Here is a 12,880-nt window from a genome sequence, read left to right on the forward strand (position 1 = left end):
TAGGGGGAAACCAGCGCACCTGGAGGAAACCAATGCAGACATGGAGAGAATATGCAAACTCCACACAGACAGTCACCATTGGCTGGAGTCGAATCCGGCTCCCTGATGCTGTGAGGCAGCAGTGCTAACCACTGAGCCACCATACCGCCCTTAGCCTGCTGTCGTGTGACTTCTGACTTTGTCCAGCCCAGTCCAACACTGGCATCTCCACATCACAGTTAAACAGACACCAACTTAGGTATAAAGCAAGTGAACATACCTGGCTTGCATGAAGTTTATTTTTCCCCGTAGACACAAAGAAATCAGAGTAACTCTGCTGTAAGATACCGCTGTCTCCAAAGAGTATATCCATGTTGTATGAGGTCACCATATCTTTAGTAACTTATAAAGAAAGAAATTACATGGAAATAGGGTTCTTTGAACAACTATGTTGCATACAGAAAAAATGGAATCGAATACATCCACTTTATATGCTAATTGCCATCCTTTTACCTGCTAAATATCCTGAGGAGGATGACGAACTCCCAGTTCTGGATAGTCGGTGGTAATTATGTATCATTGGGTCTTTCAGGGCTTTGCGAATTAATTTGCTACAAAAAGCAAAAGAGTTTTGTCAAGGTCAAAGTTTCAGGAATGTACACAGGGTACTGAACTGCATCCAATTGGAAAAGTAACACAGAAAAATGGAACTATGAGATTCTATCATTGTATAACAGTAATGAAATGGAATTATCTTTCTTTATGGTCTTTAGTGGCAGTCTAAGTACAACTCATGTGCGAAAATCTCCAGACAGTACACTTGACAGGTTTGAATAGAGGTCACAAGGAGAGCTCAAGTGGAAAGTAGAAAGTTCAAATTGTTTCAAACATTTTTCTTCCAGAGTTTGATTCTGTGACGACATGTCGAGGCCGAGTAAAGAAGACATTTTAGTTTCTGGATTCTGATAGATAGGTCTTACACATTCGAGAGCAAGGGGAAAAAGACTGACATCACTATGCCAACACTGGCCAAAGATACTGCTGGGATATTAAATCCTGTTTCCTGACCATCAAAAAGCAGCTATTCGAATGAATTCCCTTTGTATTATGAGGTGAATTCAGTTGTCCAGGGTCATGAGGAGGAAATCATGTCTATTTTGCCTTAAGCAAAAGGAATTGTTTGGAATTCCATGAGGAGCAGATAGATTACCATGTGATTTGCCTCTGCAATAAGGCAAAGATCTTTAGCACCTTCCAAACCAACGACCATTTCCATCGAGAAGGACAAGGGCAGCAGTTACACAGGAACACCACCACCTGCAAGTTCCCCTCCAAGCCATTCACCATCTTGACTTGGAAATATATCGAATTCCCTCCCTCAGGACATTGTGAGTTAACCTACAGTGCATGGACTGCAGCGGTTCAAGAAGGCAGCTCACCACCACCTTCTCAAGGGCAACTAGAGACAGGGAGTAAATGCTGGGCCCAGCCAGCGACACCCACATCCCACAAGTGAATCTCCTGAATCATCTCCATTTTCCAAGTCAGAGGAGCATGTAACCACAATGCAGCTGTAGACAGAGAAGGTCAATGTGTGCCTGGACTGTCTCACCAACAGTCTCACTGTCTGCTGGGTGCCTTTTGACTGCACCCAGTCTATAGTGCAATCACGAGAGATTAAGGCCTTGAAAATATCAATCTGAAATTAGTGGCAGTCCAATAATAAAGATTAATTCTTAATGCTTACCGAGGAGCCTATGATCTCAACCTCTGAATGGTGCCTTAAAACAATGGGTGGAACCTTATAGTGGTCTGAGTGATGTGGGTGACAGTGGGCTGCCGAGTTATAATCTCACCACGCTGCTTGTAAAAGCATAAAAGATGGCACGAGTTGCTCTTGGCGTAGATGGACCCCTCCACATTTGTCACACATTACTCAGGGTCCTATGACATTCCACCCATAGCTACTTTAGTGAAGGGATAAAAGGGAATATTTCACAAAGGTGATAGCAGCTGGGCCACACAATGAGATGTTTAAAAAGTATGGGATTTGAGCAGATAGTTTGATGGGGGGAGGTAAGGCGTTCCAAACATTGGGACCCTAAATACAAGCAGAGTCACCAAAAATTCAATTGAAAATTCAGGAGAAACATCTGTTCCCCAGAGTGGGGCAAGACTTCGGAACTGGCTGCCACGTGATGTGGTTGAGGTGCTAAGGGTAAACTCGATGATGATGCGGGGAAGAATACTCCCATGGGGTGAGATAAACCTGGGTTTATGTGGGGCACAGTCATTATCAAGGGTTGGCTGATTGGTCCTGTTCTTACATCAATGAGATGTTCAACTGGGTCCCACATTTTGCTCACCTGGTGCAGTAGGTAGCGTCCTTACCTCTGAGTCAAAAGCTTGGGGTTCATATCCCACTCCAGCCCTTGATGGGCAACAATGATGCCATCATACCATGGCCAAGTGGGTTGGTTGACTGTAAATCTTTCCAATACATGGGAAGGATTCCCGGTCAGCCATGGGATAGGAAAATAACTGAAGCCTTTGACCACCCATAGATCCAGGCTACATGTAAAAGTGTATATTGCCATAGTAACTCAGATTCGCTGTTTGGCTAGACAGCAATGTGAGTCAGCTTGCATGGGTTGGATCCCTATTCCAAATGGGTTGGATTTGGGATCTGCCTCCTTCCTCTACCCAGTCGCAGTGCCAAGGCTCAATCCTGCAGAGATCACAAGAGAAAGAAAATGTCGCCTCTGAACCGTTTCAGCACAGCCCTACCCATCAATGAGCGGACAGTTTGTTGGGGGAAGGTAGGGCATTCCAAACATCGGGACGCTAAATCCAAGGAGAGTCACCAATAATCGATTTGGGAATTTTGGAGAAACACGCTGGGGATGCAGTTCCAACACTTTAGCTGCCAGTGCATGTACAGCCACTGAGGAACCTGCTCCTAAAAGCTCTTAGCTTATGACTGTGAGAGGAACAGGAATTTCCATAGGACCGTCCACCCAGCTCTCACCTTGCTGGATGATGGTCAGAGCGCAGAATATTCTGCAGTTTTGCTACGATAAACTTAGACAGCTCCGATTCAATTTCTCCGATGGACAGCAAGATATTTTTCATCTCCATGGCTGAGGGATGGTTATTGAGAATCACGTCAAACGCAGCCAGTCGTACAGGTACCCCATACTGATTCACGCTCTGGTGAAAAATCATGTTCATCTGTTTCTTCACCTAATTGTAAATATAAGTCAAATCTTTATTCATCCAACAGGTCAACAGCAGCAAGCCACCAACTTTCCCAGATGATTGTTTAGTGCTGACACTGAGCTTGCTGAATCTAGTCCCTGCCCTTCCTTCCATGATCCTCTCCATCCATCCTCCCATTTCCTGCTCCTGCCTTATTCTTTTCAGATGGTTTTGGTCTGAGGTTTGGCAAGGCCTGTTCATTAGCATTCTTATCTGAACGGCTGATACAGTACAAATCAGATTTGGTTTGTCAATACGTAAACATTGCAAAGATGCAAATGAATGGAGAGTGAATGTAATGATTAGAGGCATCAGCATATGAGCGGGCACTCCCAGAGGGGAGCACATGGCACAATCAGGTTGGCACACTTATTTTACCTGGTTGGTAGAGATTCTGCTGCACCTTCTTGAATTTCCCTGTGGGTGACCATCCCAGTAGTGGGTGGCCATCCCTATGGCTGGCTCTTCCAGTGGGTGACCCTCCCTGTGGGTGGCTTCCCAGTGGGTGATGCTCCCAGTGGGTGACCCTCCCTGTGGGTGGCTTCCCAGTGGGTGACGCTCCCAGTGGGTGACCCTCCCTGTGGGTGGCTTCCCAATGGGTGACACTCCCAATGGGTGGCCCTCCTAGTGGGTGACTCTCCCTGTGCGTGGCTCTCCCTGTGGATGGCCCTCCCTCTGGATGATCCTCCCTGTGGGTGGCTCTCCCTGTGGGTAACCCTTCCTCTGGGTGACCCTCCCTGTGGGTGGCCTTCCCTATGAGTGACTCTTCTTCTGGGTGACCCTCTCTGTGGGTGGCTCTCCCTCTGGATGATCCTCCCTGTGGGTGGCCCTCCTTGTGGGTGACCCTCCCTATGGGTGACCTTTCCTCTGGGTAACCCTTCCTCTGGGTAACTCTCCCTGTGAGTGACCCTCTCTGTGGGTGACCCTCTCTGAGGGTGACTATCCCTCTGGATGATCCTCTCTGTGGGTGGCTCTCCCTGTGGGTGGCTCTCCTGGTGGGTGGGCCTCCCTCTGGACGATCCTCTCTGTGGGTGGCTCTCCCTATAGGTGACCCTCTCTGCGGGTGACCCTCCCGGTGGATGGGCCTCCCTCTGGATGATCCTCTCTGTGGGTGGCTCTCCCTGTGGGTGGCTCTCCTGGTGGGTGGGCCTCCCTCTGGACGATCCTCTCTGTGGGTGGCTCTCCCTATAGGTGACCCTCTCTGCGGGTGACCCTCCCGGTGGATGGGCCTCCCTCTGGATGATCCTCTCTGTGGGTGGTTCTCCCTGTGGGTTGACACTTTTTATACAGAATGAGAAATTTACTTTTTATATACGGTCCTCAAAACATCAATTGAATGAACACCAGTTTCTCTTCACATTGCAGGCACCCTCCCATCAGATGCCCAATCCCAGAGTCACTGGGTGGCCACCATCACAGAAACAACAACTTGCACTCCAGTAGCATCTTTAACCCAGTAAAGTTAGACAAAGTTGCCCAGGAGTTCTTTCTAAGAAACCCAAAGGGATATTAGAACAAGTAACAGAAGATTGGCCAAAGAAACAGAATTAATGACTGGCTTGAGGCAGGAGAAACGTAGCGAGGTGGAAAGGATGAGGGGTTTGAGTGTATTCCATTGCTTAGCGCTTAAACAGATGGAGACATAGCTGTCAAATTGGAGAAATCCCCAGAGGGGGCAGAACTGGAGAAAGGCAGGCTTCCCAGAAAGGTGAAGGGCTTGAAACATGAATAAGAAGGTTGAGGGATTTGAGGAAAAAAAGCTGTGAATTTTTAAACTGGGATGAGCAGCAAGGGTGAAAAGAACTTGGTATTTGTTATGATACAAGGTGAAGCTTATAGAGGGTGAAAGATAGTGCTCGGAATCATAATACTAGTTATAATGTCCATGTTTGCTACATTAGATCTAATTGACATCTCATTTATTTGCTGTGAGGCTGGGAATAGCTTTATTACGATAGACCTGGGGAATTAAATAGAAACTTGTGTTATCAATGGCCTTTAATCTTTCTCTGTCTGAAAACCCATTCACCCTTTGCAAGCTTTCTCAGGATAATATAACAACATTTAATACATATTATTAATGTTATAAAATTGAGAATTGTGGCTGTAATTAAAAATAGATCGTATCGAGAATGGGGATGAGTATGAATCAAAGGCAGACAATTCCAGATGTGAATACGAGAGTAAAATACTTCAGAGACTAGAATTCTGAAATAAAACAGAAAATGCTGGAAATGCTCAACAGATCCTCTTGAAAAATGAGGAAGAAAGTTAGCTCTCTGGGTGATGACTGCTAAGAGTTGATCGTATTGATAAGATTCTGAGAGGGGGAAAGCTGAAAGGATTTTGCACCTGGTGGAAAAGTCCAGAACTAAGGGATAGAGAAAGGGTTATCCCAGATATGGAGTGGCAACATTTGTTCTCGCAGAGATTTGTGGGAACTTACGAACAGGGGTACATCACCCCCGAGTAGCACTGTGAATCTCTGGAACTCACTTCCCAGAGTCACAGCATATTTTTCCAGGAATGGTAGACAGGTTCTTAACTAACACGGGAGTCAAAGCTTATCAAGGAGAGGTCGGTGTTATGTATATAGTTGAGTGTGTGTGGCCCCTTTAAGAGGGAGGGTCAGGTGACTTAGGTTGAGAGTTAGGGGAGACAGTCTAAAACTGACAGTTGACCTGAGAGGATGCACAATAAAGCATTCTCTGTTCAAGTTTACTATCCATCTACCTCGTGTTGTATTTATGATTCTAGCGAACCACTAATACTATAGGCAGTAACGTGTGAATTGAGGTCGCTGTCAGATTAGCCACAATCATACTGAATGGCGGAGCAGACTCAAGGGGCCTCCTGCTGTTCTGTATATACATTCATGTGAAACCCTATTATTAAAGGAAATGTTCTTAAGTTCCTCAACAACGTCATAGAACACATGTGACTGTGAATTATCAGGACCTAGCTTCTCAAATGATCTCATTTGATTTATTTCATAGTTTTTGCACATGGAATTAAAATAACACTCGATGGAAAGTCAGGAAAATGTTTTCACTTCTGAGAACTGATATAACTGGGACAAGTACTTTTTTTTAGGTCACTGAGTTGCTTAGAAACCAACCTTGCAGATTCTTCACTGATTGTGTAGCAAAAGATTCAGTCAGTTTGAGAAATTTGTCAGGGGATATCCCACGCTTCCATATTTCTTGACACAAATTTAAAAATTAAAATACAATTACATTAAATCAAAATACAATTAAATTATTTTTTGATCATTTGTGTTCATTTAACAAAATGGCTAATCACCATTTTTGAGCCTTTGGGTTTGTTATTGTCTACTATTCATAATCCCCAAACGAAGTTGACTGCCCCGTTGCTATTAGTGATGATAATCTGTTGCCATCTTAAAGGGACCCAACTATCAGATATCCAGAATGTCAGAGTTTCTGACTTGCTCTTAATAAGGAACCCTGGGTCCTCTAATGTAAATAACGTGGCCATTTTATGCGAGATTTCACACCCAACAGTTCTTCTGGTGATGCTGGCAAGATGAACAACTGTTGGGGAATACACTAAAGGGCACAATGTTGACACTGGGGGTGATGGTGCTGCTAAACCTGTCAAAGAAACAGAATGTAGGAGCAGGAATAGGCCATTCAGCCCGTCGAGCCTGCGCCACCATTTATTATGGTCATGGTTGATCATTGAGCTGAATACCCTAACCCTGCCCTCCACCATATCCCTTGATCCCTTGAGCCTCAAGAGCTATATCTACCTCCTTCTTGAAAACCTCAACCACTTTCTGTGGTAGTGAATTCCACAGGCTCAATATTCTCTCGGTGAAGACCCTTCTCCTCATCTTAGTCCTCCAAGTTTTACCCATCATCCTTAAAACCATGACTCCTGGTTCTGGACTCCCCCACCATTGGGAACATCCGTCCTGCAGCTAACCTGCATAGCCCTGTTAGAATTTTTTAGGTTTCTATGATATTTCCCCCTCATTCTTCTAAACTCCAGTGAATATAATCCTAACCGACTCAATCTCTCCTCATATGTCAGTCCTGCCATCCCAGGAATCAGGCATCCGTAAAACCAGACAATCAAAAATATGGGACATGGCCCAGCAGTAGGTAACCTGGGATGTGGGAAAACTGCTGCAAGTACGTGAAAGCCCTGGAAAATCCAAGCGGAACGTTTCTTCCAGCTCCACTCCAAGAATGTGGACCCCTGCTGTCCTCGGGCCTTCACCTACTGCCCTCACCTCCAAAAGGTTAACCTTACCTGGGGTAAAACAGCCCAACACAAAGTTTCAACAATAACAACTTTGTATTTATGTAGCATCTACAATGCATTAAAACATCCTACGACCCTTCACGGGATGGTGAGACTAAACAAAATTTGACACCAAGCCAGATTATAGGATAATCCCAAGAGATATTAGGATAGTTTTTTTTCATTCATTCACAGGACAAAGGTGTCACTGGATAGGCCAGAATTTATTGCTTACCCCCAATGGTCCAGAGGGCAATTATGAGTCAACCACATTGCAGTTGGTCTGGAGTCATATGTACGCCAGATCAGGTAAGGACAACTGTTTCCTTCAATAAAGGACATTGTTGAACCAGATGGGTTTCCCCCCACCAATCGACTATCATCATTAGAATCTTAATTCCGGATTTTTATTGAATTCAAATTCCACCATCTGCTGCGCTGGGATTCAAAACTGGGTCCCCAGAACGTTGCTGGGTCTCTGGATTAATCATTTAGTGATAATTCCACTAGGCCATCACCTCCCCCAAAGTGACCAAAAGCTTGACTAAAGATGTAGAATTTAAGGAACACCTTATACTGGTTGGGTATCCACTAACCATTCAGACAAAGAGACATCAAAGACAAAGGCCTTTTTGGAAGTGGATCAAATGGATGATGATTTCTGGCTCTTTGGAAAAAATCTTTACTTGGCTGAACAGATGCAAACCTAAAAGTGATGAGTTTTTTCCCCCAGAATTCAGCATGTTTGCAAGTCTGTTCAGAGCCCACTGGTTAACAAACTTTGTCGGTCCACTTGAGTTCAGTCAAGTTATTTTCCAGAGGGTCTGTACGGACTATAGTGGATCCACAAACAGAAAATATCAGTCACCTGAAAACCAGTTGGTCTCAAGGATTTCAAATAAAGGATTCCCAGCCTGTAGTAGAAGAGAGATACAGGGAAGTGGAGAGATACAGGGAAATTAGGGAGAGTGATGTGCCCAGAGGAAGCTTTGAGATGGAGGAGCAAAGGTGAGAATTTTTTAATTGAGCCAGGAACCAATGTGGGTCACGAAGCACAGTGGGTAATGGGGGAATGGGACTTGGTGCAAGGCAGCAGCATTTGTTTTGGATCACCTCCAGTTCATGGAGGGCAGCATGTGGAAATGTTAATCACTTTGGAACAGTCAAGTCTGAAAGTGAACAAGGCATGGACAAGGACTTCAGCAGTGGATGAGCTGAGGCAGGACAGGAAGTGAGTTCGATCTGGCAAGCTGCATCGAGAGGCTGACAATTAGTTACCCAAAAGTGAAGGAAGATGTGTAACTTTACCTCCTGGGTGATATAGATGTTTGGAAATCTCTGCAGTACAGTCACAGCGATAGCTGCCACTGAGCTCGACTTCCACTCTGTATATTTTAACAGGAGTGGGATTGTTTCTGGAAGGAGTGCATTCTTAAGGGCCAGGAGGTACATCTTTATATCCGCCTCTTCTGTGGCTACGTTCAGCCCCTTCAAGATCGTTTTCTTTCCAGTCTCAACTTCCTGTGAACAAAGAGCAACAGCGAGGGAGTCATGGTGCGGTCTGACACTGTAACTGCTTAGCTTCATACTCTTACTGCTTCCACCTCCTGTCTCCCCCTGCCAGCCTCCACTCCAGTATAAGCCAGTTCCCTGAGGGTGCCACCCTCCAGGGCCTTTACATGTGATCACTCTGCCTGGGTGAACCTGAACTGGGAATGTTGGCAGATTAGTTGAATGTTGCAGCATTATGGCTGAGGTGTGAATCTTAGATGCTTCAAGTCACTATCTTCCAGCAGAAGTTACTTAATAATGTTCAGGAATAGGATTATTATCATTACAGAGTATATTTTAGTGTTACTTTCATTCTGTCTCTTTTCCCACCGCCTCCTACCTAACTATGATCGGGAATTCAGTAAGATCAGGTTTCGACTGTGGGGAGATCTAATGTTTTGAGAAATCAGTACTTTGAAATGTTTTATATAAGTTCATTGCGTTCAGTAATTTGTTGAAAAATTTATTCTCCTTTTACAGCCAGCAACCAGCTAATTAGTTACTAATTATACTGAAAGACAAAAAGCTTCATGCTTATATTCACAATTTCTTGGAAGTGTAGAAACTGAATTTTGCTGAAAAGAGTTATCAGGGAATTTTGGCTGTTTTGTACTCATCAGGACAAATGCAAGAATGCCAAATTTCAAACGATCACCTCAATTTATACCTCAGAGAAATGGGCACTAACTGCTTGGCATGTTCTTTCTGATTGGCTGAGGCATCGATATGGAGAAGACAATAGATTCCCCAAGGTCCACTGGATATCTTGTACCTTCAAAACAACCCTTTGACTCTGGGATCCTCATGCACAATTTAGCTGGTCTGTGGCCCTTTCACGAGACTTATTAGTTCCATTAAGATGTCACAATGTTTACAAATTGTTTTTAGGTCCTTGGATCTTGGCAAATCTCCGTGAACAACTGAAACATCTCAACCAATTTCAAAGCATTTTCCCAGGTGTTCTGAGACAAATTGGCTCATCCACATAGATCCAATTAAAATCCTGAATGTGCATATCTTTTATCACCCGCCTCACAATATGATAAAACTTTCCCTTTGGAATGTAATTATCCCAGATCCATCTGACTTGTACTTACCTCAGGCTTGATTACCAGTGTTCAAAATCAGGTGTTTCAAAGTATCTTATTTTTTTGAAACTCTGAGTTGAATTGAATTAGATTTATTGCCACATGTACTCAAATGAGTACAGCAAATAGTTTACAGTTACTGTATGTAGCACCATCTTACACACAAAGAGACCTCGGTACAGACACTTAAGATCAAATTCTGAGGTAACAAAGTGAAATTAGAAAAGTAAAGAAATGGCATTATAGGTCATAGGAATAAATTAGGGAAATAATATATTTTGATTCCAACCTAAAAGGTTTACTCTTACAACATACGAATCATGAAATGAAAGATTTCTACCATATTCATAAAATGAATGCAAAAAAAAGACTCTAAGACACATCAGTTATCACACTGTTAGTCATGAGACCTGACTATACACAAATCAGCAATTATATATTTCTCTATGTTCAACATTGACTAAATTTCAAAAACACTTCATTAGCTTCAAAGCCCTTTGATGTATCCTGTTGCATCATAAATTCCAGGCCTGCTTTCATTTCAATGTGTGCCATTCTCCTGTTATACCTGGTCAGACCATGCTGGCTTGTCAGCTTCCCCAAGCTTTGGGCTGGATTTTTTGAGGAGTGGCAGCCACATGTGAATTGACAGCTCTGTGAATTGTCATCCATTCTGTATGAGCTCTATGAAGACGCATCGATGATCTTTCTGGTTGACCAACTACTGACAAACAATTTAAGAGCAAAAGTAGACCATTTTGTCCCTTGAGTTTGCTCCACCAATCAATAACATCATAACGTCTGTTGCTGTTTCAAAACCTCCCATCCACCCTCCATTCCCCTGCCGAACAAATATCTATTTACCTCTGCCTCAAAAATATCCTTCTGAGGCAGGGACTTCCAAAGGCATGCAACCCTCTGTGAGAGAAAAAAGATCCTCTTATATCTCCGAAGAGGGTGTTAACTACTTTGAAAACAGTGCCCTGTAGCTCTCGACTCCCGCAAAGGAGAAAACATCCGTTCCATGTCCTTTTCCCTTGTCAAGACCATTCGGCATCATACACACTTTAATCATGCCACCCCCTCACCATTCTATGCCCAGTCTGTCTAACATTTCCCCATAAGCCAACCCACTCTGTCAGGTATCATCCCAATAATCCTCTGAAATGCCTCCAATGCTTTTACATCCTGCCTTAAAAGAGGTGGCTTCAATGAAAGAGAGAATTGTATTCGCCCTCTCCTTCACTTTCTGTATGAACAATACTGTATCCTCCACCCCCTCAGAATTTCTGACTGGAGATTCCGAATAGGGGCTCCTTCAGAAATGCAAAGTCATACTTCCATTTTGACAAGTCCCCCCTAGCACAGAGCGATTGGGAGAAGGTCAATTACACCCTATTTTTGTTCACAATGGGCAGTCGATCTATTGTTTAATTTAAAGGTTCAGCATCACACAGAATCACTTTGATAACAGCTGTCATTAGGTAAGTACATAAGGGAAGAGTGAGGATGGCGTGCTAGTGAAGAAGGTAGGAGGCACGATAAGTGGTGCCAGGGCAAGGAGGGCAAGGGAAGTGATGCAGTGATAGTGTAGGTGGGGGGAATGGGCTGGAGATGTGCTGAATAGCAGGGAGGAGTAATATCAGTTTTTGGGAGCAGGAGGGTGGGGTGCTGGGTCCAAAAGCAGATGGAAGGAAGTGTTGGCTGCTGGGAGGTGGTGGGTCAGGTTCAGAGGGGTTGGATCCTGGGAGGTGATGGTCGGGGGGGTGAGGGAGATCGTGTCTATTGGTGGGATGTGGTCCTGGGAGGTGATGGTGGAGTCTGGGGGGGAGGGGGGGTCTCTATTGGTGGGATTGGGTCTTGGGAGATGACGGTGGAGGGTGAGGGGGTGTTTGTGTCTACTGGTGTCAGGGAGGGGTGTTGTGTCAGAGTGAAAGGAGGGTCTGCTCTGGCAGTAGGAGGGGCAGGGTGTCAGGCCCAGAGTTAGAGAAGTGGTATTGAGTCCTGGAGTCAGACAGACAGCAGTGAGATAGGAGGTACTATCAATGGAAGGGTGGCATTGTGCCCGATGGTGGGTGTTTTCAGGTCATGGGGGAGTGGGGACGAAGGGGCCATCATTCCCAGATCCAGAGGGACCGTATCTGCTCCGGGTGGGGGAGGTAGGTGTCGCCTTCCGGTCTTGGGGATGGTGGGAGGGGATCATGTGTGAGGTAAGTTGCAGGGTCAGTTAAGTAGTTACTCAGGAGCGAGATTAAATATTTAAGAGACTTAACTTCCTGAGTAACTGATACTTAAATTCAGTGGAACTCTCTAAATTCTCCAATATAAGTGGATATTTTTGGAGAATTCTCAGTGGAGGGGAATTGCTGAGCTGTACTTTCAATTTCCTGGACAATTCCTTTGCAGTGTGCCATGATGAGGGTGCTCGTCAGTTTTTGCTCAGCACCAGAAGAGTCCTCACTGAGAAACCTCAGCTGTACTGGGCAAATAATTTTAGCAATTATCTCTATTTGGCCAACATTTGTTTCTCAGTGTCACTCCAAGCAGATGATCTGGTTACTATGGCATTGTCCTCCTGGGATTGTGCTGTGTGTATGTTAGCTGCTGCGTTTACTACACTTCACAAAGTATGTCGTTGGCTGTTAAGAGCACTGGATCATAAAAAAATTATTAATTAAGGAAAGCACAGTGGTTCAGTGGTGAGCACTGCCACCTCACAGCACCGAGGACCCCGG

The 12,880-nt window shown here is 44.6% G+C and overlaps 1 protein-coding gene across 1 annotated transcript in view; it reads right to left on the reverse strand.

Annotated features, from left to right (window-relative positions):
* The window catches only part of LOC132834934 (microsomal triglyceride transfer protein-like), a 102,958-nt gene that overhangs the window by 16,579 nt on the left and 73,499 nt on the right, over window positions 1–12,880 (reverse strand). The window contains exons 11-14 of the mRNA XM_060854097.1: window positions 8,815–9,027; window positions 3,008–3,222; window positions 493–590; window positions 260–381 (exon numbers count right to left, since the gene is read on the reverse strand). Coding sequence (XP_060710080.1) covers window positions 260–381; window positions 493–590; window positions 3,008–3,222; window positions 8,815–9,027 — 648 coding nt within the window. The remainder of the gene's footprint in view (window positions 1–259; window positions 382–492; window positions 591–3,007; window positions 3,223–8,814; window positions 9,028–12,880) is intronic.

Source organism: Hemiscyllium ocellatum, chromosome 43, assembly GCF_020745735.1.
Source record: "Hemiscyllium ocellatum isolate sHemOce1 chromosome 43, sHemOce1.pat.X.cur, whole genome shotgun sequence".
In the NCBI taxonomy this organism is placed as follows: Eukaryota; Metazoa; Chordata; class Chondrichthyes; order Orectolobiformes; family Hemiscylliidae; genus Hemiscyllium; species Hemiscyllium ocellatum.